The sequence below is a fragment of the Pavona decussata genome, unplaced genomic scaffold, assembly GCF_977016875.1.
Source record: "Pavona decussata unplaced genomic scaffold, jaPavDecu1.1 SCAFFOLD_38, whole genome shotgun sequence".
NCBI classification, from domain to species: Eukaryota; Metazoa; Cnidaria; class Anthozoa; order Scleractinia; family Agariciidae; genus Pavona; species Pavona decussata.
Window position 1 is genome coordinate 1,472,378 of NW_028145460.1, and position 27,623 is coordinate 1,500,000.

Consider the following 27,623-nt stretch of genomic DNA (forward strand, 5'->3'; position numbering starts at 1 on the left):
TATTTAATTTTCATTCCTGACTGCAATTTTAGCCTACGTAAGCTTGAGGTGTTATGACTGTGAAAATCGTAAACACAATATGCAGGACATGTAGTGGTTTGACTAGTGGACCAATATTACTCGTGCGAACAGCGCACAAAGTCGTTCCCAAAACCTGTAATATTGGTACGGCATTTGCCATTATTGTTTCAATCTTTGGATCGAGCTAAAGCTACCTAGTGCTTCCCTTAAAATCGATCTACGGAGGGTAGCAACTATCAACCGTCCTGATGCCCTACGCTCGTCTAAGCAGGATGACGGAACCGTTGATAGAGTACTTCTGCTTCTCACATACCACCCGTTAAACACCCAAATCAAACGGTTTCTACTTCAGATCTTCCGCATTCTATCAACTGATCAGCAAACGCGAGATATCTTCCTACAACCGCCTTTCGTGGCATACAAACGCGACCTCAACCTAAGAAACATGTTTGTACACTCCAATGACCACTCCTCCACTGAGCAGTATGGATCACGTGCGTGTCAATGCCCCCGTTGCCATACTTGCCAGTACATCAGCCCTGACACCGAGCCGATAGGAGGCCCTAACTACTCTTTTTCTGTCCGTGGCCATTTCACCTGCCAGTCCAGTAGTCTTGTGTACTGCATATCCTGAAACCGACGCCCTACCATTCTTTACATTGGTGAAACTGGGCGGAGCCTCAGGAGTCGTTTTAGCGAAAACTTAGTATATCAGAATCCGCAAGAAGACGCCTGGCTTCCCTGTGGCCCAACATGCAACTCCATATGCAGTCATGCAATGGGACAAACCTCCAGCGCAAGCAGCGTGAAATGAGGTTGATTTTCCAACTTGGAACTGTTCAACCGGATGGACTTAACGTCAATTTTAGCTATATTTGAATTGTAACTTTTAATGCATGCGCGCGCTACTATTCATACGCCGCGTGTGTCCGGTAACGTATTTCAACGGTTTTCTCCACACTGAGGAAGAATTACATAACCAAAACGTCTGTATGTTTTGTTTTTTTTTTTTTTTTCAAAACCATTTTTGACACTTTTTGATATTTATTTTTATATCAGTCCTATCCGAAAACATTTGCCATTATTGTTTCAATCTTTGGATCAAGAAATTTAAAAAGAATTTTGTGTTGATTCCTGGGAATTAAGTAGGTGCCAGAAAATCAACAAAAAGAAGTATCCGAAATGAACAAGTTCGTGAACTGACCAAAAGCTTCAATAATGGGTACTTTGAATAAGCCAGCATATTGAAAAAACCTTTCGCATCGCTTCAGTGACGAGGGCATCGGTCAAAGTCTGATTGGTTGATAACAAGCGCGCGCGTGCATCAAGTCCTCTTTGTTTATGTCACAACGCGAACATTAAAACACAAAGTGCCAGTTTGGTCTTCAGAAAGTCCGAGTTTTTTTAATTCACACCACTCCAACATTTACAATGGGACAAGCTTACAGCAAGTATAAATCGGAGAGGGAAGAAAAGGCCCGTAACAAGAGGTAAATGCAATATGCAGTTGAGTCATGATCAAGTGTTTTGGTGACTTCCCTACCTAGCAGCGTATGAGGCGCTTAGCAGTCCGACGAGTCGAGGTTTTCATTAACAAATCTACATTTGAAAAACTCAAAAATAGAGCGAAGATTCTGAATTATGTCCCCTTCCAGATGCGCTTGCGTACGAACAGAAAAATTTCCGTTTTCCGTCGATCGCGAACGGAGTCTAAATCCGATTGGTTGATAAAAGCGCGTGGCGTGCCTAAAACATTTTACGCGCCATTATCAATTTGTTTCTTGGAAAGCTTGGACACCTGAATGTGAACTTTGGGAAATAATACTGAAAGTGGGACAATCTTCGAAAAACTACGTTTCGAATAGTGGAGAAAAAGCACGTTCGGAAGGATAGTAAGTTTTTCACTATTTTTGGTTGGTTTGCTAACTTTCTCATGCAGTACAAACAGTTGAGATTGAGAAGCGGGGAATGATTTCAGTTTTTATTTTACTCTTTTTCTCTGTCTTTCGGAAACTCTCTTTAATTTGTTTGGCAACAGCTTTTTTCGTGAACATAGTGTTGTCCCCTTTAATCCTTTTCCAAAATTAGTTTTCTCAGTTACTCCAATCAAATTAAACTCAGTAAACAAGTCGACTATTTTAAACAAAAACCAAATGCGCGAAACAAAAACGAGAAGATAATAGTCTCGGGCTAACCAAACTTTTAATTTATTGCCGGTCATCAGTGGCTGTGTCATGTCTAGTTTCGGATAAAGCGGATTATTGCTCGTAAGTGTCCTTTCTCTCCAAGCGCACCCAAACATCATAGTACCTGCTAGTATCGATATCGATGGTCCCACTGTTAGTTATAAAGCTGAGCTTGTTCCAGGTGTTCAGGGAGTGGAGACCGCCTGGAGAGACTTGGAAGAGTGGTTGAGCTATCCGCTGATCGAATGCCTGGAACATGCTATATAAAGCTAACAAAGCTAACCACTGTTCTTAGTACATCATATTTTTTTTTTTTCTCACAAGATAATATCTTCTTTCTCTCGTTCATATAACAGAACGCTGATAAAACAATTAGTGGACTTAGGGGAATACATTGAACGTATGCAACAAGAACGTCAGCGTTTGGAAAGTCGGTAAGTTCAACATTGTCGGTACGACTAAAACGCCGGTTAACTGAACTGATCACCCCCGTGCTTGTACAACTTGCTTAAGTGTTCTAGGGGATAAGGCGAAAAAAAATCGTGTCCAAACCAGTCAGACCGGTTATGACCGGGAAGGGACGTCAAACTCCCCCGCCCATGACCGTTCGTTGGCGTTCGTCATTTTACGTCGACTACGAATAGTCACTTCTCACTTTACATGTGCGATTTTTGATGCAATTTTAGTCGCACCCTCACTGCAATTCTGAGGAAAGTAGAAGAAACATGACAGCAGTATAGCAAGGGGACCCTTAAAGGCATGGAAAGGTTAACCAAAAGGGGCTCTGGAAGCAAGTAACCTCGTTCCTAATTTACAAGGAAAAGCCCTGGGAACGAGGCTGGGAACCAGGTGGTTGAAAATGCCTTATCTCGTGTCCAGCACTAGTGAGATCTGGGTACGACATTAGCAAATCAACCCATCCCTTCCCCACGTCATGAGATCGGTGCCCTGAAGGATTCAATTATACAGTTATTTTCCAAAATTTATCTTCCTCTAGATTAATTGATGAGGAACAAGCTCATCCTCCAGACTCAAAACCAGAAACTCCTGGAAGAATTTGTCTAACAAACAGAACAATCGACATATACAGAGGTAGAGCAGCTTTGGTGAGAGATATTTCTGTGAAGGAAAAAGTTCTGAATGTTTCAAAGCAGAAATACGACTCAATGAAGGATCATCTAAGGTTAGTATCTATCCCACTTCATCAACACCCATTTAAAACTTCGTAATCTCGTACCCATATCTCCCACGGTCAGGCGGAAGGGAGGTCTTCCAAACCTGCCGTGAGATCTGGGTACGAAATTAGACACTTCGTTATAACGGAAATGGATTTCTTTAATCCCTACCCATACATTTTCAATACGGATACTTTTTATGTTCCTGAATGGGTGCTTGTGATGGCGAGGTTTAATTTTGGTCTGTCATATTCGTTGAGTGGGTCGGGGTTCCTTATGTACCTTCCATCACCTTCCATATCAACATGGCATGAATGCTTGTATGAAAATTCAAAGGATGTCTCTTTGTTTAACTTCAACGGGGACAAAATTGTACGGCACGCTATATAGTGAGAGGGAGAAAATACGACCACATCACCCCAATACTAAGAGATGTCCGCTGGCTCCCAGTTGAACAACGTATTGTTTTTAAAATTTTGCTGTTTACTTGTACAGCTCCTGATAATATACAAGACCTACTCTCAATTTACACTCCTGCACGCAACCTTAGATCTTCTTCTTCTTCTTCTTCTTCTTCTTCTTCTTCTTCTTCTTCTTCTTCTTCTTCTTCCTCCTCCTCCTCTTCTTCTTCTTCTTCTTCTTCCTCCTCCTCTTCTTCTTCTTCTTCTTCTTCTTCTTCTTATTCTTCTTCTTCTTCTTCTTCTTCTTCTTCTTCTCCTTCTTCTTCTTCTTCTTCTTCCTCTTCTTCTTCTTCTTCTTCTTCTTTTTCCTCTTCTTCGTCTTCTTCTTCTTCTTCTTCTTCTTCTTCTTCTTCTTCTTCTTCTTCTTCCTCTTCTTCTTCGTTTCCATCTTCCTCTTCTTCTTCTTCTTCTTCTTCTTCTTCTTCTTCTTCTTCTTCTTCTTCTTCTTCTTCTTCTTCAAAACTATTAGTTACTCCTTTCTCTAGTTTGAAGAGTTATTGAAACATGCAGAGCATTCTCTGTCTGTGCTCCTAGCCTGCCATACGGGGAATATAGAACTCTTTACCCATTGAAATAACGAACTCAGTAGTTAAGTTGGAATTTTTAAAAATAATTTTTAAAACGTCAGCTCTTTTTTTTTTTTTTACGATCATTTAGTCAATACCTAGTTAATTTTCACAGATTGAGACAATTTTCGTTTATACTCTTAACACCCTTATTTTTGTAATGAGATTTTTTTACTCTTGGTTGAGCGCCAGAGAATTTTTGGACTTTAACGCTATATAAATTGTCATTGTAATTGCAATAAGTGCATTTAATGATTTTATTAAAGGAAAGTAGGTTTAAATTACATCAGAAAACAATCCGGACGCATTGAAAATTGTATAAAAGACAGTGGCGATTCTAGGGAAGGACTCGTCGGGGGAGGGACCTCTCCTTTATTATTTCGACCGAAAACGAGTTCCGAAGAGTCGAGTACCCGAGGTATTTCGTTTCACGAAAATAGGCAAGTCGGGCGTTCGTAAGAGGATTCATCACTAGCCTGAAGGCGTGGATCCGCCATTAAACAAAATTTATAAGCCGAGGGTAAGGCTTTTCACCCATAAAGTTGATTCCTGTCCTCCGTGTAATTTCATACCACCGTACATATCCTATCTCCTCTCAATTCATACCCTCTTTTCCTTATAGCCGTCTACAAAAGGACAGAGATGACCTCGAGAGAGAGAATTCTAAGGAGAAATCGAAGCTTGCAGCTTCAAAAGAAAGACTCAAGGCCTTTCATGCCCTTCGGCTCAAAAAGGGAAGTCCGCTGGACACCTGGACAGTGTGCTCAGTCCCCAATCTTCACTTCAAGAAAGTTACAACTTTAACAAAACGTAGAAAAGCATAAACAACCTGCTGCCTCCTATTGTAAAACTGTGAGCAAACTGTTTGATGTGTAAACATTTCATAATTCTTATTAAAACAACTTACAAGCTGCAAAGCGTGCTTTGTAACGTCGAGGGTATATCCATTGACGTACCGATTCAGCTACCTATGCCTCTTAGTCTGTAGGGCCTGGTACTCGTACTCAGGCCCTGACGGCTAAAAAGGACCGGGTGCTCTGGGAATGGAAATGGAGTTGTTCGGTGGTGGGGCGCCTCTCAGACTCGCTTTCATTCCAGTGGATTATGGGAAGTCCGAACTTTACGTAAGATGGTCACTGGCTGTGAGACATCCAAAATTTGTGGGTGGAGCTACCCCGTTTATCACCCTGTTTTTTGGGGGTTTTTTTTCACCCAAGACCTCGTGAGATTTCTAATGAGACCAATAAGGACTGGAAGCCAGTGAGCTTCGCACTATCCTTGACTCATCTCTGCGATCGTGTTGTTACCCAAGACGAGTGAACCTTTCCTCTATCCACGCGGTTGTTCAAAGTAAGAGTAAGCTAACTCAGAATTAGACTCGTTTAACTGTAAAATTCATTTTCTCGTTTTCATGGCTTGGAAATATAGATTGAGCCTGTTAATCAAATTTGTCCTCTTTACCTCGCCCGTAAAAACTTAATAAGCCATAAATAAGCAGTGAAAGCACTTTTACAAATCAGAAACAAAACTAACTACTAACTGAGGCTAAAGTTTTAAAATTACACATGTTACACATTTAAGAATCTAAAGGAGTGTCAAAAAGACGCAAATCAGTCTAGATTAAAACTAAAACGTTTAGTATAATTCCACTATGTTAGCACAAGTCCTTTTCATATAGACAGTACACACATGCACTAAGAACACAAATGATGGATCAGAGAATTCACTCTGGTCCATCATTTATGTTCTTAGTGCTAGCGGCACAACATTTATATGTACCCTACAGATGCTATTATAATCCAGTTACTGATTCTTTGTAATAGTCATAAAACAATTAAAAGTTATCGTGAATTGTATATTTTCGGTCGGGCTAACTGGCTCGATTCGATCCCGAAGGGATACTGAATTTCGAAGGTGTTTCCGGCTAAGTGCCAGTAATTGTAGGCTAATAAATGGCAGTAATTGTAGCTTTACAGTAAAGGTTGTCACGTCGGTTGGTGTCCTGCTTTTAAGAACCATAATGCAGCCTTTAGCTTACCTTTGAATACTTCGGGTGTATCCAACACGCATGCGTGCTAGTAGATCTAAAGGTAAATTGTATATCCCACATGGCTTCCCGCGTAGAATTCGATATACTCCTCGCACTGCACAATTTTTCTTTACTCTAGATTCCCTTCAGCACGTATAAATCTTTCGCCTTTTACTAAAGATTTCCGTGGAGGAGAACAACTGAATGAGTCTATAGACTAATTTTTCGTCGCCCTGCCTTTCGGCGGGGCCTCATAAACTAAAGTGAGAAAGAATCAGGTCAAAAACCAATCATCTGAGTACTGTTACATTTTCAACAAAGGAGTTGGAAGACACAATTGCATGTACTGCAGTTGTTTAACAATTTAGCACTAATTCTAGCTTTAGTCCAACGTATCGGTCATGTTATCGTCCCATTTTAAGGTACCAACATGCGGCCATGAAGTTTTACTTTTCAAAATTTTGTGTGTATCCGACGCGCATGCGTGCTAATAGATTTAAAAGAAACCGATTTTCCCACACGGTTCCCCATGTGGCAGTTCAATATACTCCCGGTACTACCATTTATGGGGTAATTCTGGTTTTCCTTCATCACGCATAAATCTTTCGCCTTTTACTAAAGATTTCCGTGGAGGAGAACAACTGAATGATTCTATAGACTAATTTTTCGACGCCCTGCCTTTCGGCGGGGCTCCTTAACAAAAACGGAAGCAAATACAGGATAGGAAGCGGAACTCTAGTATGCTAACTTCTGGTTAGAAACTGCCATCTTTTTTCTCCGTAAATCTTACCCGCAGTATGCTTACATGATTAGTCATATATTTCACCCTCAAATTAAGCTTGTTGTCGTCTACACGCTACAGCTATTGCGGGTCATTATGATGATAATAAACTTTATCCCATACTCCCAAGAGAACTATTCTGTTTTTTAAAATTACAACCTTATACAACAAATATCATGTGAGATAAAATTATATACAATCCAGAATATCAGAGAATACTGATTTCCAATATTTACACTTATGTCAGCAGCATTCGAAAACCTGTTTAAAAAAGAAATGCTCTGAAAATCACGCTTAAATTGATTTCTTTAAGACCCTTTCATGCAAACAATGGAACTTTGCAGTGACTTATTACTTCTGTTACGATCGTGTAAATCGTTACGTGTTTTAAATTTGTTAGCCTCCAAATACATTTAAAAACCATGAAGAATCTCTCAAGCGCAGCATCTTGTTTACTGGAAGCCAGTGCAGTTCTTTCAAAATGGTTTTAACAATGTGATCAAATCTTCTCGATCCTGTAACGATCCGCACGGGAAACTTTGCATTGTTTGCGTCCTCGCAATTTTCTTCTTTAACGTGTTCGATCATATCAAACTGACAATGTGGAAAGTGTAAGGTAATCAGTTGTATAGGAAATACTCTTTTCGGAGAAAATGCCGTAAAATGCACTTATCGTATTTTCTCGATTAAACGCCGGACCCCGATTAAACGCCGGGCCAAAACTGCCCATTTTTAAATAAACGCCGGGTGCGTTTAATCGGGGCCCCAGCGTTTGATCAGGGTCCCGTCGGTTACAAGTAAATAGTAACCTCTTGAATGGTACTTTAACGACATACCAAGTACGGTATGTCATAATCTGCTCACATTAGCTGACACAAACGAGGACGTTGGCGACATTACCGTTTATAAACTTAAAACTTTGTACTCATATCATTTACTTGCTCCTACATCATTCATATATTGTTTATGTGCTGTTTGTTAGTGATACAAATCTTAATTGCAACATGGTACGCGTGACGTTTGTACGGTACCATATTACTGTAACCTCGGGTAATCCAGGGAGCGTCCAGCACTGACAAACTGCCCCTAGGTTTCCGAGGGTCTGTAATAATAAATCAACCTGGAAAAATGATTGAAAATCGCATTTCATTAATAAACGCCGGCCTCGAAAAAATGCCAGGTCAAAATGGCCGAATTTTAAATAAAACGCCGAGGGCGTTTAATCGAGAAAATACGGTATTCGTCGGCGCATCTTCACAAACGATCCCAAAATTCTTTACTCGTACCAGTCTCTCCAGAGCTTGGCCCGAAATATAGGTCAACTGATGCGGTCATATTTGTTGTCGCTTTATTGTTGTTGTTTTATTTACCAATCAACGCAAAAGGCATTATACGCCTTTATAAGAAATGCTTATTATTTTGTGGCCTAATGCACTCCTAATATAAGTGGCCTCGTCTCCAAGAGGAAAAATTATTAGACTTTACTCGGTTCCCCTCAGTTTTCCAGAAACAGCAGCTATCTGTGGGAACACCTTTGATGCACAAACTTAACGTGCCTTGCATTTTTGATATTAAAGAGGTTAGTTTTCTCGATAACCATGTGCGGGGGTCAAACAGCTCGCTTAACTTTTCGTCATTTGAGGTCAAATTCCACAAAGCTGGTTTAGCGTGAACAAAGACAATATAATGTCGAGTGAATTATTAGCAAAGTAAATTACGAACACAGTTTGTAGTCACGGACGTTTTGGAGATAACGAAAATCAACGGCTGAAACTGCGAATGTAGACTTGAACGCTGTTATCGAGAACTGCCCAGAGAGCCGACAAAGAACGGAAAACAGGCCGATGAACTGAACCACTAAAAGTTTCTCGGCGTGAAAAACAACTCAATCTTGCTATGATTTGAAACGAGCTATCCTTAACACCAATTTTGCATTTGCTTTAAAAGCTGACCTACAATAAGTAAAAACATGGAATAACTCTTAGTTTAACTTTTTCTTAGTCTCTACACTGACACTTATAAAGCTACACCCCGAAAAAATTACACAATTGGTCTTAAAGGTCGATGAATGGATTCAATCATTTTATCAAGGTTTCGCAAACCAGAGGGAATTGTGATCTAGTCACTAATCTACCGTATGAGTCATGAAACAATTAACGTGCCGTTTCCTAATCCATGAGAAACAACATTAAATTAACCATCTATGTGTCGTCTTGAATTGCACAACCCGAAGACTAGTTAAAGCCAGTGACACACCTAGCGATTTTATACCCCGATTGCGGCGAATTTTATTGCCAGCGAAAATCGTCAGTGATTTTCGCCACCGATTGATGCGGACACACCTGGCGATTTTTTTCGCCGATCGCGGCGTTGCAGCAGTTTTGAAAAGTCATCTGATAAAATCGCCAACCTCATGGGTTGACTTTACTGGCGATTCACAGCATTGACCGTAGAAAATCGCAGGAACGGGCACACTTGGCGAATGCCAGAGACGAGCAATTTTATACGCCGATCGCGGCGATAGGCAAAAATCCCAGTCGCGTATTAAATTGCCAAGTACGGAGCATTTTACTGGTCGCCCTGCCCATAACCTAAAGTGAAGAAGAAAGCAAATTTTGTAATCAATGAAACTATTCATTGCAACAACTCTCCCTCTTCTCCTGTAATGTTGGATGGTGCTGCGAGCCCGTGACTTCAGCCATTTTCGTTAAATTTTGCTTGGTGGGCGAAAGAACTGGCAGACAGGATTGTACTGAAGTTATTCCAAAAAATTAGTAGTGATTGTCACTTTAGTCAAAAGCGTGTCATGTTGCCGTCCAGGCTTAAAATTAGGTACCAGACTGTGGCCAGAACATTTTACATTTCAATACTTCGTGTATCCGTCACGCATGCGTGTTATTAGGCCTAAAAGAAACTCCCACATGGCTCCTCATGAGGCGATCAATATAGTGCAGGCACTGCCTTTCCAACGGTAACTCTGGTTTTCCTTCATCACGCATAAATCTTTCGCCTTTTACTAAAGATTTCCGTGGAGGAGAACAACTGAATGAGTCTATAGACTAATTTTTCGTCGCCCTGCCTTTCGGCGGGGCTCCTTAGCTTAAAATAAAGAGAATACAGGATAGGACGCAGGACTCTAGTAAGTCAAGCACAGTTCAATAATATTATTATTGATCATGGATTTCACTCTCAAATTAAGCTTGTTCTTGTCATTTGTTGAATCCACGTATACACTTTGGCAACGCAAATTATTCAGTACCTTCAGGATGACACACGCACAATGTTCAGGTCTCGTTTTGAGGCACCAACATGGCGCCAAATAAGATTCACCTGTAAATCCTTTGTGTTTACCCAAGGGACATGCGTACTAGAAGATCTAAAGACAAGTATTTGTACCACATGGCATCCCGCGTCACGTTCAATATACGGTTGGCAATGTCTTTCACGTTTGCTCTGGTTTTCCTTCAACACGAATAAATCTTTCGCCTTTTACTAAAGATTTCCGTGGAGGAGAACAACTAAATGAGTCTATAGACTAATTTTTCGTCGCTCTGCCTTGAGGCGGGGCTCACAAATTGAAGTGAAGAAGAATAACAGATTAAGTTTGTACCCAGGTGATATTACTCGATCTTGTGCTGAAAAGTGAGCGTGCGCCATGTTAACATCCTCCCTTGGAACAGAGCTCTTCCCATTTGTGCATGCCTGACTTGCGCAATGAGGCAAAGGAACTTTGTGGTCGAGAATTCCGCAACTGACATTTTGCGACACAGCGGCAAAATGAGTGCGCATGCTTGTCACTTCAATCGCCAAATTTACAATTCACACCTGTTACCACAATATCTTTTTTGTTGAATAAGATATAAGATGGAGGAAGTTCGAAGGAGCCTTTCCTGAAAGCGGCAACCTTATCTATTTTGATTTGAGCTTATCATCGCGACACGAAAACAAACAATGGGAATTTTAAAAATGCCGCCATTTCGCCGCTTAAGATTGCTCACGCGTGACGAGCATGCGCACTCATTTTGCCGCCGTGTCACTCTTTGCAACACTCTTTGCGTGTATCCAGCGCACATGCGAACAAGAAGGCTTAAGGAAATCCACTGGATTTCGTCCCCAGAGCTGCGATCTTTTTCGCCAGTGCCACGGATTCACATTTCACAGCCTGAAGGAAATCATTTGTTCCACTTAGCATCTCTCGCAGGCTAGCATCGTCCAATTTCAATAAATCTGATTTTCCTTCAACACGCATAAATCTTTTACCTCTTACTAAAGATTTCCGTAGAGGAAAACAACCGAAGGAGACCACAGACTTCTCTTTCGTCACTCGGTCTTTCGATGAGGCAAAAATATTGATGGGTATTGCAGGTGTACTCTCGATAATAACTTGAAGGTATGCGTACAAACAAAGGTTGGATAAATAAACGTAATTTTCGTCAACCAATTCGTAGTATTCTGGTCGGCAAAACGCCCTTTAGTCACGGCTACTCTGTCGGAAAATCTTTTTTTTTTTTCACTGATGCAAGAAAGACAAACTTATATTGAAAAGGAGAAAAACGACCACATCACTCCCGACACTAAGGGATCCCCATTGGCTCTCAGTTAATCAACGCATTATTTTTAAAATTTTGCTGTTTACTTCTAAGTCTCTTCATAACGCAGCACCAGTTTATCTACAAGACTTACTTTCAATTTACACTCCTGCACGCAACCTTTGATGTTCTTCTTCTTCTCCTCCTCCTTCTTCTTCTTCTTCTTCTTCCTCTTCTTCTTCTTCTTCTTCTTCTTCTTCTTCTTCTTCCTCTTCTTCTTCTTCAAAGCTATTAGTTACTCCTTTTTCCAGTTTGACGAGTTATGGAAACAGAGCATTCTCTGCATGTGCTCCTAAATTATGGAACTCTTTACCCGTTGAAATAATAAACTCAATCGCCTTAAGTTTGTATTTTTAAAAATAATTTTTTAAACGTCAGTTGTCTTCAAACGATCATTTAGTCAATATCTGGTTGATTTTCACAGATTGAGACAATTTTGGTACATATTCTTTGCACCCTTATTTTTGTAACGAAATTTTTTTTTACTCTTGGTTGATCGCCAGAGAATTTTTGGACTTTAACGCTACATAAATTGTCATTGTAATTGCAATAAGTGCATGTAATGATTTTATTAAAAGAAAGTAGGTTTAAATTACACCAGAAAACATTCCGGACGCATTGAAAATTGTATAAAAGACAGTGGCGATTCTAGGGAAGGAACCGTCGGGGGAGGGACCTCTCCCTTATTTTTTCGACCGAAAACGAGTTCCGAAGAGTCGAGTACCCGAGGTATTTAGTTTTACGAAAATAGGCAAGTCGGGCGTTCGTGAGAGGATTCATCACTAACCTGAAGGCGTGGATCCGCCATTAAGCGAAATTTATAAGCCGAGGGTAAGGCTTTTCACCCATAAAGTTGATTCCTGTCCTCCGTGTAATTTCATACCACCGTACATATCCTATCTCCTCTCAATTTACACCCACGTTTCCTTATAGCCGTCTACAAAAAGACAGAGAAGACCTCGAGAGAGAGAATTCTAAGGAGAAATCGAAGCTTGCAGCTTCACAAGAAAGACTCAAGGCCTTTCATGCCCTTCGGCTCAAAAAGGGAAGTCCGCTGGACACCCAGACAGTGTGCTCAGTCCCCAATCTTCACTTCAAGAAAGTTACAACTTTAACAAAACGTAGAAAAGCATAAACAATCTCCTGCCTCCTATTCTAAACTGTAAACAAACTGTTTGATCTGTAAATATTTCATAATTCTTATTAAAACAACTGAAAAGTGCAAAGCGTTCTTTGTAGCGTCGAGGGTGCATCCATTGTCGTACCCCTGATTCAGCTACTTATGCCTCTTAGTCGATAGGCCTGGTACTCGTACTCAGGCCCTGACGGCTAAAAAGGACCGGGTGCTCTGGGAATGAAAACGGAGTTGTTCGGTGGTGAGACGATCAGACTCGCTTTTATTTCAGTGGATTATGGAAAGTCCTAACCTTTATGTAGATGGCTGTGATACGTCCAAAATTTGTGGGCGGAGCTACGCTGTTTGCCACGTTTATGACCCTGTTTTTTTCTTTGCACTGCACGTGTGATTAAAACCCATGAACTCGCGATCTAATGAGGCTAATGGGGACTGGAAACTAGTGAGCTTTGGAATATCCTTGACTCATTTCTGCAATCTCCTGTTGTTCCTTAAGACGAGAACCTTTCCTTTACAATTTTTCCTCTATCCGCGCGGTTGTTCAAAGCAATCGGATTAAGCTAACCCAGAATTAGATTCAACTAACTGTAAAATTTCATTTTCTCATTTTCATTGCCTCCTAGGTTCAGTTCTGTAAATTACATTTGTCTCCTATTAATTCGCCCTTAAAATTTAAACTATGAATAAGCAGTGAAAGCACTTTTACATATGAGAAACAAAACTAACTAACTAACTAACCATATGAGGCTAAAGTTACAAAATTACATATTTAAGGATCTAAAGGAGTGTAAAAAAATAAGAGGCAAGCCAGTCTAGCTTAAAAACGAAAAGTTTTAGTATAATTCCACTATGTTAGCACAAGTCCTTTTCATATAGACAGTACACACACGCACTAAGAACACAAATGATGGATCAGAGAATTCACTCTAGATCTGGTCCATCAATTGTGTCCTTAGTGCTAGCGGCACAACATTCATTTGTACCCTACAGATGCTATTATAATCCAGTTACTGATTCTTTGTAATAGTCATAAAACAATTAAAAGTTATCATTAATTGTATATTTTCGGTCGGGCTAACTAACTCGATCCGATCACGACGGGATACTGACGGTGTTCCCGGCTAAGTGGCAGTAATTGTAGCTTTACAGTAACGGTTGTCACGTCGGTTGGTGTCCTGCTTTTAAGAACCATAATGCAGCCTTTAGCTTACCTTTGAATACTTCGAGTGTATCCAACACGCATGCGTGCTAGTAGATCTAAAGGAAATTGTATATCCCACATGGCTTCCCGCGTAGAATTCAATATACTCTCCGCACTGCTCAATTCTTCTTCACTCTAGTATTCCTTCAGAACGTATAAATCTTTCGCCTTTTACTAAAGATTTCCGTGGAGGAGAACGACTGAATGAGTCTATAGACTAATTTTTCGTCGCCCTGCCTTTCGGCGGGGCTCAGAAACTGAAGTGAGGAAGAATCAGGTCAATAACTAAGTCACTGAAACAACCCTCCCTGTTATCCTTTTCCTTTAATTGTATGTACTGAAGTTGTTTAACAAATTAGAAATAATTGTAGCTTTAGTCCAACGTATCGGTCATATTAGCGTCCCATTTTTAGGCACCAACATGCGGCCAGTAAGTTTTACTTTTCAAAATTTTGTGTGTATCCGACGCGCATGCGTGCTATTAGATTTAAAAGAAACTGATTTTCCCACATGGTTCCCCATGTGGCGTTTAGTATAGTGCCTGTACTGCCATTTACGTGGTAACTTTGGTTTTCCTTCATCACGCATAAATCTTTCGCCTTTTACTAAAGATTTCCGTGGAGGAGAACAACTGAATGAGTCTATAGACTAATTTTTCGTCGCCCTGCCTTTCAGCGGGGCTCCTTAACAAAAACGGAACCAAATACAGGATAGGAAGCAGAACTCTAGTATGCTAACTCCTGGTTAGAAATGTCTGCCATCTTTTTTCTCCGTAAATCTTACCCGCAGTTTGTTTACATGATTAGTCATATATTTCACTCTCAAATTAAGCTTGTCGTTTGTTGAAACCACGCTACAGCTATTGCGGGTCATTATGGTGATAATAAACTTTATTCCATACTCCCAAGAGGACTATTCTGTTTTTAATTACAACCTGATAAAAAATTCAGAGATAAACTATAACAACAAATATCATGTGAGATAAAATTATATACAATCCAGAATATCAGAGAATACTGATTTCCAATACTTACACTTATGTCAGCATTCGAAAACCTCTGTAAAAAAGAAATGCTCTGAAAATAACGCTAACACTGATTTCCTTTAGACCCTCTGGCACACAATGGAACTTTCCAGTGACTTTTGCTTTTGTTACGATCGTGTAAATCGTTACGTGTTTTAAATTTATTACAAAAGTATTGTGGTGCTCAAAGCCATTAAAGAATCTCTCAAGCGCAGCATGTTGTTTGCTGGAAGTTAGTACAGTTCTTTCAAACATGGTTTAAGGATGGTGCCTACTTTTGCTACTGCGCATACATTCTGCGCATCCGGAGATACTCAGTTTCCCTATGGTTGTGCCTACAAATACAGGGATATTTTTGCGCGGTTTTAGAATAATTGTTGCTGAAAGGTTGATTAAAAAAATGCGTGGTTACCCCCAATTTTCTCTTTGGATTCCAATAGCCCTTGTCAAGATCTGCTTTTCCCGCATAGTCATAAACCGCACAAAAATACTTCCTTATTAGTAGGCACCGTGATCAAATTTTCTCGATCCTGTAATGACGCGAGCGGCAAACTTTGCATTGTTTGCATCGTCGCAATTTTCTTCTTTAATGTGTTCGACCATATCAAACTGACAATACGGGAAAGTGTTCGGCAATCAGTTGTATAAGAAATACTCTTTTCGGAGAAAATGCCGAAAAAATGCACTTATTCGTGGGCCCATCTTCACAAACGATCCCATAATCCCTTGCTCGTACCAGTTTTTCCACAGTTTCTGGAGTGGGGAATTATTTGCGGCCCAGTACACGTTTAATATAGGTTAACGGATGCGGTCATATTTGCTGTCGCTTTGTTGTTGTTGTTGTTGTTGTTGTTTTATTTACTAATAACACAAAAGCCACTCTACACCTATTATAAGAAATGCTTATTATTTTGTGGCCTATTACTTTCACGAGCTTACGATCGAGACACGGTCCAACTCGCTTGTAAATTAGAACTCTCCACCTGTGCTGCATGATGAAGAAACACATTTTGTGATAACAATCTCTAAGCTGCAGTTGGACTCATTTGAAATTAACGCAATTTTTCTGAAGGAAACCATTTGTCCCACATGTCATCCCTCACCAGCATCGTTCAATCTCAAGATTAACTCTGCTTTTCCTTCAACCCGGGTAAATTTTCGCCTTTTGCTAATGATTTCCGTAGAAACAACTGAGTGAGTCTAATCTTTTGTTGCTCGGCCTTTCACCGGCGGTGGGGTAACAAAATTGATAGGTATTGCAGGTGCACTCGTTAATGAGTTAAGGTGGGGGTAAACGTGAATTTGAATGGAATTTTTAGAGGTTTGAAGAAGAGATAAAAGAAAGAAAATGATTTTTAAAACACCAACAGACAGTTGATACCCACGCAAGAGCACCCCAGGTTTCTAGTGGACTAACTGGGTATCCGTCCATTAATTATTAACTACAAATTCTAATTTTAAAACCTCACTAAATCTTCAATATTTCTTATTTCTCTTAATTTTACCAATCCTTCTAGAATAACTATCTCCTCCCAAATATACCCAAAATTCACCTAAAAATTCACAAAACACCCAACATCATTGGTTTCCGTTTTAAGCAGAGAGAATTTGGATTGCTTGAAACGTGAACGAGATATTTCCATGAAACCGATTTTAATCGGCATGAAAACGGCTTTAAGGTTTACCCCCGCCTTAACCGGCAAGCGGCAGTGTTTTTTTTACCCGTGTTGCATAATGAAACACATTTTTCAGTGATAGCCATTACTTGACCAGTTCCATGCATTCCGGCCATAATGTCCTTATATACCCACAGGTGTCCCAAGCTAACGTTTAGAGAAAGCGAAAAATTAATTATCTATTTATTCATATATGCGTCACGGTTGTGTGAGTTGGAACGTGACCTTTCATCTTACGCGGTGTTAGGTTACATGATAACCGTTGAGAATTGAGCGCTTTATAAGACGTTGTATGGGGAATAAAATATCGTTCATTTAGAACGCCAAATACTTTAAAATGTCCTCATTTTTTACGTAAGATGATTTAAAAAAAACTCACCTCTTGTGTGTCCGTTGTGCTTTTTCGTTATTTTCGCTGTTTTGGGCTTTTTATGCCACCACTGTTCTCCCCTTCATAAGACGGCAAGAGGTGAGTTTTTTTTAAATCATCTTACGTAAAAAATGAGGACATTTTAAAGTATTTGGCGTTCTAAATGAACGATATTTTATTCCCCATACAACGTCTTATAAAGCGCTCAAATTCTCAACGGTTATCATGTAGCCTAACACCGCGTAAGATGAAAGGTCACGTTCCAACTCACACAACCGTGACGCATATATGAATAAATAGATAATTAAATTTTCGCTTTCTCTAAACGTTAGCTTGGGACGCCTGAGATATACCTTGTCTGTAGGAAAATCTTTCTTTTTTCACGGATACCAGTGGGACAAGTGTAATAACATCTTATTTATTACACTCCTAAAATAAGTGGCCTCCTCTCCAAGAGGAAAAAAAAAATAGGCTTTACTCAGTTTCCTCTCAGTTTTCCAGAAACAGCAGCTACCTGTGGGAACACCTTTGATGCACAAACTCAACGTGCTTGGCATTTTTGATATTAAAGAGGTTAGTTTCCTCGATAACCATGTGCGGGGGTCAAGCAGCTAGTAGGTTAACTTTTCGTCATTTGAGGTCAAATTCAACAAAGCTGGTTTAGTGTGAACAAAGACAACATAATGTCGAGTGAATTATTAGCAAAGTAAATTACGAACACAGTTTGTGGTCACGGACGTTTTGGGATGACGAAAATCAACGGCTGAAACTGCGAATGTAGACTTGAACGCTGTTATCGAGAACTGCCCAGAGAGCCGACAAAGAACGGAAAACAGGCCGATGAACTGAACCACTAAAAGCTTCTCGGCACGAAAACAACTTAATCTTGCCATGATTTGAAACGAGCTATCCTTAACACCAATTTTGGATTTGCTTTAAAAGCTGACCTACAATGTGTAAAAACATGGAATAACTCTTAGTTTAACTTTTTCTTAGTCTCTACACTGACACTTATAAAGCTACACCCCCCAAAAAATTACACAATTGGTCTTAAAGGTCGATGAATGGATTCAATCATTTTATCAAGGTTTCGCAAACCAGCTAGAGGGAATTGTGATCTAGTCACTAATCTACCGTATGAGTCATGAAGGAATTAACGTGCCGTTTCCTAATCCATGAGAAACAACATTAAATTAACCATCTGTCGCTTGAGTGTTTTTTCTTAATGTAAAATTAATCCCACCCACATGAGGTCAGAGATAAAGCAATTCCAGATGATTATATGGGTCATCATCATGAAGGTACGCCAGGCGACCCTCATACTAAGCTAAGGTCTTTATGTTCAAAATATGTGTCATCTTGAATTGCACAACCCGAAGACTAGTTAAAGCCAGTGACACACCTAGCGATTTTATACCCCGATTGCGGCGCATTTTATTGCCAGCGAAAATCGTCAGCGATTTTCGCCACCGATTGATGCGGACACACTTGGCGATTTTTTTCGCCGATCGCGGCGTTGCAGCAGTTTTGAAAAGTCATGTGATAAAATCGCCAACCTGATGGGTTGACTTTACTGGCGATTCACAGCATTGACCGTAGAAAATCGCGGGAACGGGCACACTTGGCGAATGCCAGAGATGAGCGATTTTATACGCCGATCGCGGCGATAGGCGAAAATCCCAGTCGCGTATAAAATTGCCAAGTACGGAGCATTATACTGGTCGCCCTGCCCATAACCTTAAAATTAGGTACCAGACTGTGGCCAGAACATTTTACATTTCAATACTTCGTGCGTCCGTCACGCATGCGTGCTATTAGGCCTAAAACAAACTTCCACATGGCTCCTCATGAGGCGATCAATATAGTGCAGGCACTGCCTTTCTAACGGCAACTCTGGTTTTCCTTCATCACGCATAAATCTTTCGCCTTTTACTAAAGATTTCCGTGGAGGAGAACAACTGAATGAGTCTATAGACTAATTTTTCGTCGCCCTGCCTTTCGGCGGGGCTCCTTAGCTAAAAAGAAAGAGAGTACAGGATAGGACGCAGGACTAGCTCTAGTAAGATTTTATTAACTTCAGGTTAGAAATGTTTGCCATTCTAATCCCTTCGACTTTCAAGCACAGTTCAATTATACTATTATTGATCATGGATTTCACTCTCAAATTAAGCTTGTTCTTGTCATTTGTTGAATCCACGTATACACTTTAGCAACGCAAATTATTCAGTACCTTCACGATGACACACGCACAATGTTCAGGTCTCGTTTTGAGGCACCAACATGGCGGTAAATAAGATTCACCTGAAAATCCTTTGTGTTTACCCAAGGGACATGCGTACTAGAAGATCTAAAGACAAGTATTTGTACCACATGGCATCCCGCGTCGCGTTCAATATACGGTCGGCAATGCCTTTCACGTTTGCTCTGGTTTTCCCTCAACACGAATAAATCTTTCGCCTTTTACTAAAGATTTCCGTGGAGGAGAACAACTAAATGAGTCTATAGACTAATTTTTCGTCGCCCTGCCTTGAGGCGGGGCTCACAAATTGAAGTGAAGAAGAATAACAGATTAATTTTGTACCCAGGTGATATTACTCGATCTTGTGCTGAAAAGTGAGCGTGCGCCATGTTAACATCCTCCCTTAGAACAGAGCTCTTCCCATTTGTGCATGCCTGACTTGCGCAATGAAGCCAAGGAACTCTGTGGTCGAGAATGCCGCAACTGATTCTTTGCGACACAGCGGCAAAATGAGTGCGCATGCTTGTCACTTCAATCGCCAAATTCACAATTCACACCTGTTACCACAATATCTTTTTTCTTGAATAAGATATGTGATGGAGGAAGTTCGAAGGAACCTTTCCTGAAAGCGGCAACCTTATCTGTTTTGATTTGGGCTTATCGCCGCGACACGAAAACAAACAATGGGAATTTTAAAAATGCCGCCATTTTGCCGCTTAAGATTGCTCACGGGTGACGAGCATGCGCACTCATTTTGCCGCTGTATCACTTTTTGCAACACTCTTTGTTTGTATCCAGCGCACTGGATTTCGTCCCCAGAGCTGCGATCTTTTTCCCCAGTGCCTTGGATTCACATTTCACAGCCAGAGGAAAACAACTGAAGGATTCCACAGACTACTCTTTCGTCACTCGGCCTTTCGATGAAGCAATAATATTGATGGGTATTGCAGGTGTACTCTCGTTAATAACTTGAAGGTATGCGTACAAACAAGCGTTGGATAAATAAACGAAATTTTCGTCAACCAATTCGTAGCATTCTGGTCGGCAAAACGCCCTTTAGTCACGGCTACTCTGTCGGAAAATCTCTTTTTTTTTCACTAATGCAAGAAAGAAAAACTTATATTGAAAAGGAGAAATACGACCACATCACCCCCGACACTAAGGGATCCCCATTGGCTCTCAGTTAATCAACGGATTATTTTTAAAATTTTGCTGTTTACTTGTAAATCTCTTCATAACGTAACACCTGTTTATCTACAAGACCTACTTTCAGTTTACACTCCTGCACGCAACCTTTGATGTTCTTCTTCTTCTTCTCCTTCTTCTTCTTCTTCTTCTTCTTCTTCTTCTTCTTCTTCTTCTTCTTCGTCTTCTTCTTCTTCTTCTTCTTCTTCTTCTTCTTCTTCTTCTTCTTCTTCTTCTTCTTCTTCTTCTTCTTCTTCTTCTTCTTCTTCTTCTTCTTCAAAGCTATTAGTTACTCCTTTTTCCAGTTTGACGAGTTATGGAAACAGAGCATTCTCTGCATGTGCTCCTAAATTATGGAATTCTTTACCCGTTGAAATAATAAACTCAATACTTAAGTTTGTATTTTTAAAAATAATTTTTAAAACGTCAGTTGTTTTCAAACGATCATTTAGTCAATATCTGGTTAATTTTCACAGATTGAGACAATTTTGGTACATATTCTTTGCACCCTTATTTTTGTAATGAAATTTTTTTACTCTTGGTTGATCGCCAGAGAATTTTTGGACTTTAACGCTATATAAATTGTCATTGTAATTGCAATAAGTGCATGTAATGATTTTATTAAAGGAAAGTAGGTTTAAATTACACCAGAAAACATTCCGGACGCATTGAAAATTGTATAAAAGACAGTGGCGATTCTAGGGAAGGACCCGTCGGGGGAGGGACCTCTCCCTTATTTTTCCGACCGAAAACGAGTTCCGAAGAGTCGAGTACCCGAGGTATTTAGTTTTACGAAAATAGGCAAATCGGGCGTTCGTGAGAGGATTCATCACTAACCTGAAGGCGTGGATCCGCCATTAAACGAAATTTATAAGCCGAGGGTAAGGCTTTTCACTCATAAAGTTGATTCCTGTCCTCCGTGTAATTTCATACCACCATACATATCCTATCTCCTCTCAATTCACACCCACGTTTCCTTATAGCCGTCTACAAAAAGACAGAGAAGACCTCGAGAGAGAGATTTCTAAGGAGAAATCGAAGCTTGCAGCTTCAAAAGAAAGACTCAAGACCTTTCATGCCCTTCGGCTCAAAAAGGGAAGTCCGCTGGTCCCCGGACAGTGTGCTCAGTCCTCAACTTCAAGAAAGTTACAACTTTAACAAAACGTAGAAAAGCATAAACAATCTCCTGCCTCCTATTCTAAACTGTAAACAAACTGTTTGATCTGTAAATATTTCATAATTCTTATTAAAACAACTGAAAAGTGCAAAGCGTTCTTTGTAACGTCGAGGGTGTATCCATTGTCGTACCCATTCAGGTACCTATGCCTCTTAGTCGGTAGGGCCTGGAACTCGTACTCAGGCCCTGACGGCTAAAAAGGACCGGGTGCTCTGAGAATGAAAACGGAGTTGTTCGGTGGTGAGACGATCAGACTCGCTTTTATTTCAGTGGATTATGGAAAGTCCTAACCTTTATGTAGATGGCTGTGATACGTCCAAAATTTGTGGGCGGAGCTACCCTGTTTGTCACGTTTATCACCCTGTTTTTTTCTTTGCACTGCACGTGTGATTAAAACCCATGAACTCGCGATCTAATGAGGCTAATGGGGACTGGAAACCAGTGAGCTTTGGAATATCCTTGACTCATTTCTGCAATCGTCTGTTGTTCCTCAAGACGAGAACCTTTCCTTTACAATTTTTCCTTTATCTGCGCGGTTGTTCAAAGCAATCGGATTAAGCTAACCCAGAATTAGATTCAACTAACTGTAAAATTTCATTTTCTCATTGTCATTGCTTCTTAGGTTCAGTTCTGTAAATTGCATTTGTCTCCTATTAATCTGCCCTTAAAATTTAAACTATGAATAAGCAGTGAAAGCACTTTTACATATGAGAAACAAAACTAACTAACTAACTAACTAACTACATGAGGCTGAAGTCACAAAATGACATATTTAAAGATCTTAAGGAGTGTAAAAAAAATAAGAGGCAAGTCAGTCTAGCTTAAAAGCGAAAAGTTTTAGTATAATTCCACTATGTTAGCACAAGTCCTTTCCATATAGACAGTACACATACGCACTAAGAAGACAAATGATGGATCAGAGAATTCACTCTAGATCTGGTCCATCAATTGTGTCCTTAGTGCTAGCGGCACAACATTCATTTGTACCCTACAGATGCTTTTATAATCCAGGTACTGATTCTTTGTAATAGTCATAAAAGAATTTAAAGTTATCGTTAATTGTATATTTTCGGTCGGGCTAGCTAACTCGATCCGATCCCGACGGGATACTGAAGGTGTTCCCGGCTAAGTGGCAGTAATTGTAGCTTTACAGTAAAGGTTGTCACGTCGGTTGGTGTCCTGCTTTTAAGAACCATAATGCAGCCTTTAGCTTACCTTTGACTACTTCGAGTGTATCCAACACGCATGCGTGCTAGTAGATCTAAAGGAAATTGTATATCCCACATGGCTTCCCGCGTAGAATTCAATACACTCTCCGCACTGCTCAATTCTTCGCCCTGCCTTTCGGCGGGGCTCAGAAACTGAAGTGAGGAAGAATCAGGTCGATAACTAAGTCACTGAAACAACCCTCCCTGTTATCCTTTTCCTTTAATTGTATGTACTGAAGTTGTTTAACAAATTAGAAATAATTGTAGCTTTAGTCCAACGTATCGGTCATATTAGCGTCCCATTTTTAGGCACTAACATGCGACCAGTAAGTTTTACTTTTCAAAATTTTGTGTGTATCCGACGCGTACGCGTGCTATTCCCACATGGTTCCCCATGTGGCGTTTAGTATAGTGCCTGTACTGCCAGTTACGTTCTAACTCTGGGTTTCCTTCATCACGCATAAATCTTTCGCCTTTTACTAAAGATTTCCGTGGAGGAGAACAACTGAATGAGTCTATAGACTAATTTTTCGTCGCCCTGCCTTTCAGCGGGGCTCCTTAACAAAAACGGAACCAAATACAGGATAGGAAGCAGAACTCTAGTATGCTAACTCCTGGTTAGAAATGTCTGCCATCTTTTTTCTCCGTAAATCTTACCCGCAGTTTGTTTACATGATTAGTCATATATTTCACTCTCAAATTAAGCTCGTCGTTTGTTGAAACCACGCTACAGCTATTGCGGGTCATTATGGTGATAATAAACTTTATTCCATACTCCCAAGAGGACTATTCTGTTTTCAATTACAACCTGATAAAAAATTCAGAGATAAACTATAAAAACTTTTGCATCTTCGCAATTTTCTTCTTTAATATGTTCGACCTTATCAAACTGACAATACGGGAAAGTGTTCGGCAATCAGTTGTATAAGAAATACTCTTTTCGGAGAAAATGCCGAAAAATGCACTTATTCGTGGCGGGCCCATCTACACAAACGATCCCATAATCCCTTGCTCGTACAATTCTTTCCACAGTTTCTGGAGTGGGGAATTATTTGCGGCCGGGTACACGTTTAATATAGGTTAACGGATGCGGTCATATTTGTTGTCGCTTTGTTGTTGTTTTATTTACTAATAACACAAAGGCCACTCTACGCCTATTATAAGAAATGCTTATTATTTTGTGGCCTATTACTTTCACGAGCTTACGATCGAGACACGGTCCAACTCACTTGTAAATTAGAACTTTCCACCTGTGCTGCATGATGAAGAAACACATTTTGTGATAACAATCTCTAAGCTGCAGTTGGACTCATTTGAAATTAACGCAGTTTTTCTGAAGGAAACCATTTGTCCCACATGTCATCCCTCACCAGCATCGTTCAATCTCAAGATTAACTCTGCTTTTCCTTCAACCCGGGTAAATTTTCGCCTTTTGCTAATGATTTCCGTAGAAAATAACAACTGAGTGAGTCTAATCTCTTGTTGCTCGGCCTTTCACCGGCAGTGGGGTAACAAAATTGATAGGTATTGCAGGTGTACTCGTTAATGAGTTAACCAGCATGCGGCAGTGTCTTTTTTAACCGTGTTGCATAATGAAACACATTTTTCAGTGATAGCCATTACTTGACCAGTTCCATTCATTCCGGCCATAATGTCCTTATATACCTTGTCTGTAGGAAACTCTTTCTTTTTTCACGGATACCAGTGGGACAAATGTAATAACATCTTATTTATTACACTCCTAAAATAAGTGGCCTCCTCTCCAAGAGGAAAAAAAATAAGGCTTTACTCAGTTTCCTCTCAGTTTTCCAGAAACAGTAGCTACCTGTGGGAACACCTTTGAAGCACAAACTCAACGTGCTTGGCATTTTTTATATTAAAGAGGTTAATTTTCTCGATAACCATGTGCGGGGGTCAAACAGCAAGGTTAACGTTTCGTCATTTGAGGTCAAATTCAACAAAGCTGGTTTAGTGTGAACAAAGACAACATAATGTCGAGTGAATTATTAGCAAAGTAAATTACGAACACAGTTTGTGGTCACGGACGTTTTGGGATGACGAAAATCAACGGCTGAAACTGCGAATGTAGACTTGAACGCTGTTATCGAAGAACTGCCCAGAGAGCCGACAAAGAACGGAAAACAGGCCGATGAACTGAACCGCTAAAAGCTTCTCGGCACGAAAACAACTCAATCTTGCTTTGATTTGAAACGAGCCGATCCTTAACACCAATTTTGGATTTGCTTTAAAAGCTGACCTACAATGTGTAAAAACATGGAATAACTCTTAGTTTAACTTTTTCTTAGTCTACACTGACACTTATAAAGCTACACCCCGAAAACATTACACAATTGGTCTTAAAGATCGATGAATGGATTCAATCATTTTATCAAGGTTTCGCAAACCAGAGGGAATTGTGATCTAGTCACTAATCTACCGTATGAGTCATGAAGCAATTAACGTGCCGTTTCCTAATCCATGAGAAACAACATTAAATTAACCATCTGTCGCTTGAGCGTTTTTCTTAATGTAAAATTAATCCCACCCACATGAGGTCAGAGATAAAGCAATTCCAGATGATTATATGGGTCATCATCATGAAGGTACGCCTGGCGACCCTCATACTAAGGTCTTCTTTATGTTCAAAATATGTGTCATCTTGAATTGCACAACCCGAAGACTAGTTAAAGCCAGTGACACACCTAGCGATTTTATACCCCGATTGCGGCGAATTTTATTGCCAGCGAAAATCGTCAGCGATTTTCGCCACCGATTGATGCGGACACACTTGGCGATTTTTTTCGCCGATCGCGGCGCTGCAGCAGTTTTGAAAAGTCATGTGATAAAATCGCCAACCTGATGGGTTGACTTTACTGGCGATTCACAGCATTGACCGTAGAAAATCGCTGGAACGGGCACACTTGGCGAATGCCAGAGATGAGCGATTTTATACTCCGATCGCGGCGATAGGCGAAAATCGCAGTCGCGTATAAAATTGCCAAGTGTGTCGATGGCTTAAGCTGCTCTGCGTATGGCTACAAAATACAGACGGAGTATTTTACTGGTCGCCCTGCCCATAACCTAAGGTGAAGAAGGAAGCAAATTTTGTAATCACTAAAACTATTCGTTGCAACAACTCTCCCTCTTCTCCTGTAATGTTGGATGGTGCTGCGAGCCCGTGACTTCAGCCATTTTTGTTAAACATTACGGATCTTGTGTCTTATAGGGGGCCTCGATTGATGGTAACGGTCTCTATGTCGGTCGACTCACGGTCGACTGACGGTCGATATCTCGGTCGAGCCTCGGTCGCTACTCGGTCGATAATTGGGGATGACTCGGTCGATGTTGTATCGCTATGGCGGTCGTCGTATCGACCGAGGTGGCTGTCGGCCGATATAGATAGCAATACACCGACACTTCACCGATACTTCATCGATATTTCACTGCATACCGGCCGATAGTATCTGCCGATATATCGGGCAATATTCTATCAATCTGTTTTTCGACACTTCGTCCTTATCTCGATCGACATTCGTGTACATAGCGCACCGCTATATCGGTCGTCATATCAGTTGATGGCCAATACAATAAATAAACAATAGTCTCCATTTGGCGCGAAAATATGCTCAGATATTGGTCCGCGGACATTATCTGTTCCGAGAAGTGAACAGTTTTCCGAGAGCGAAGCTCGAGGAAAACTGTGAGCTTCGAGGAGCAGATAATGTCCAAGGACAAATATCTGAGCATATTTTTAAAGTCAAATGGAGGCTATTGTGTTTATTATCCTTCAAATATTTTTCGCAACATGCGGGAATCGGCAGGATCTGCCATTCTGTCATATGTCAATCACGTCAAAGTTTGTCAGTTGGCTTCCAAAATCTCCACGTCAGGTCGAAAGCATTTGTTTGGGGAAAAGGTAAAACATTTGAAAGGAAAGTAAACTTGTTTAATTTCGTGAAAGACAAAAGCGAGATACAAGTGGTGGATAAGGTTACAGGGAATCTAACTACCTCTCGAGAACAAGCTAAAGATCACTGAAAGCGAAAAACTGTAAAGTATCGCATTCCGTAAAAAGTGTAAACTGTCGTCAACGAAACAGCCGGCGCTTTGTCGTTCTCTTCCTTTATCTCGTGTTCAATTGGAGCAGCACTTTATATCGAAAATACAATTGTGGAATTTGCTAGCCGAAAACGACCTGTGAAGAAATCGAAGCTGAACACGACGCCACCGGTTGTTTTTGCTGGATTCCATCAAAGCGCTTTCTTTGCTAACTTGACATTGAATGGAGCCAGCAACGAAGCCGTTCACAATCACTGAGGATTAAACTTGTTGCTCGAGAGTAGGACAAGCTGCTTCTCTTCGTAGAGAATTTCGACATCTCGGGGTAACATGGCTGGTTTTTGTTTCGTGGACGAGATTTTATGTTCGCGAGCGATCTCGACCAGGTGAGCATTGATAGCATCATTTACCGGCTTGAACTCTGTCAGTACTGGTACTGAAATATATGTTTTCGTTATTTAAATTCATTATATCCAGGCCAGCACGAATTGCTCTCATTGAATTACAACTGTAATATTTGCCATCGTGTAAGCGAGCTTCG

The 27,623-nt window shown here is 40.5% G+C and overlaps 1 protein-coding gene and 10 non-coding genes across 11 annotated transcripts; all 11 read left to right on the top strand.

Moving 5' to 3' along the window:
* The first annotated feature begins 1,367 nt into the window (after nt 1–1,367).
* LOC146483502 (uncharacterized) lies at nt 1,368–5,316 on the top strand. Its single transcript, XM_085105710.1, has 4 exons — nt 1,368–1,511; nt 2,564–2,641; nt 3,205–3,390; nt 5,032–5,316. The coding sequence occupies exons 1-4, from the start codon at nt 1,453–1,455 to the stop codon at nt 5,231–5,233; spliced, it is 525 nt and encodes a 174-aa protein (XP_084961836.1). The 5' UTR covers nt 1,368–1,452; the 3' UTR covers nt 5,234–5,316.
* A 1,252-nt stretch (nt 5,317–6,568) lies between these two features.
* LOC146483503 (U5 spliceosomal RNA) lies at nt 6,569–6,689 on the top strand. Its single transcript, XR_014863860.1, has one exon. It is a non-coding gene; the product is annotated as a U5 spliceosomal RNA (small nuclear RNA).
* Nucleotides 6,690–7,009: 320 nt separating this feature from the next.
* Nucleotides 7,010–7,130, top strand: LOC146483504 (U5 spliceosomal RNA). Its single transcript, XR_014863849.1, has one exon. It is a non-coding gene; the product is annotated as a U5 spliceosomal RNA (small nuclear RNA).
* A 3,061-nt stretch (nt 7,131–10,191) lies between these two features.
* On the top strand, nt 10,192–10,312 carry LOC146483505 (U5 spliceosomal RNA). Its single transcript, XR_014863858.1, has one exon. It is a non-coding gene; the product is annotated as a U5 spliceosomal RNA (small nuclear RNA).
* Nucleotides 10,313–10,667: 355 nt separating this feature from the next.
* On the top strand, nt 10,668–10,788 carry LOC146483506 (U5 spliceosomal RNA). Its single transcript, XR_014863851.1, has one exon. It is a non-coding gene; the product is annotated as a U5 spliceosomal RNA (small nuclear RNA).
* Nucleotides 10,789–11,442: 654 nt separating this feature from the next.
* On the top strand, nt 11,443–11,558 carry LOC146483507 (U5 spliceosomal RNA). The gene has a single exon (XR_014863864.1). It is a non-coding gene; the product is annotated as a U5 spliceosomal RNA (small nuclear RNA).
* A 2,716-nt stretch (nt 11,559–14,274) lies between these two features.
* Nucleotides 14,275–14,395, top strand: LOC146483508 (U5 spliceosomal RNA). Its single transcript, XR_014863857.1, has one exon. It is a non-coding gene; the product is annotated as a U5 spliceosomal RNA (small nuclear RNA).
* Nucleotides 14,396–14,705: 310 nt separating this feature from the next.
* Nucleotides 14,706–14,826, top strand: LOC146483509 (U5 spliceosomal RNA). The gene has a single exon (XR_014863848.1). It is a non-coding gene; the product is annotated as a U5 spliceosomal RNA (small nuclear RNA).
* Nucleotides 14,827–19,102: 4,276 nt separating this feature from the next.
* On the top strand, nt 19,103–19,223 carry LOC146483510 (U5 spliceosomal RNA). Its single transcript, XR_014863868.1, has one exon. It is a non-coding gene; the product is annotated as a U5 spliceosomal RNA (small nuclear RNA).
* Nucleotides 19,224–19,633: 410 nt separating this feature from the next.
* Nucleotides 19,634–19,754, top strand: LOC146483511 (U5 spliceosomal RNA). Its single transcript, XR_014863852.1, has one exon. It is a non-coding gene; the product is annotated as a U5 spliceosomal RNA (small nuclear RNA).
* A 3,704-nt stretch (nt 19,755–23,458) lies between these two features.
* Nucleotides 23,459–23,579, top strand: LOC146483512 (U5 spliceosomal RNA). Its single transcript, XR_014863854.1, has one exon. It is a non-coding gene; the product is annotated as a U5 spliceosomal RNA (small nuclear RNA).
* The last annotated feature ends 4,044 nt before the right edge of the window (nt 23,580–27,623 follow it).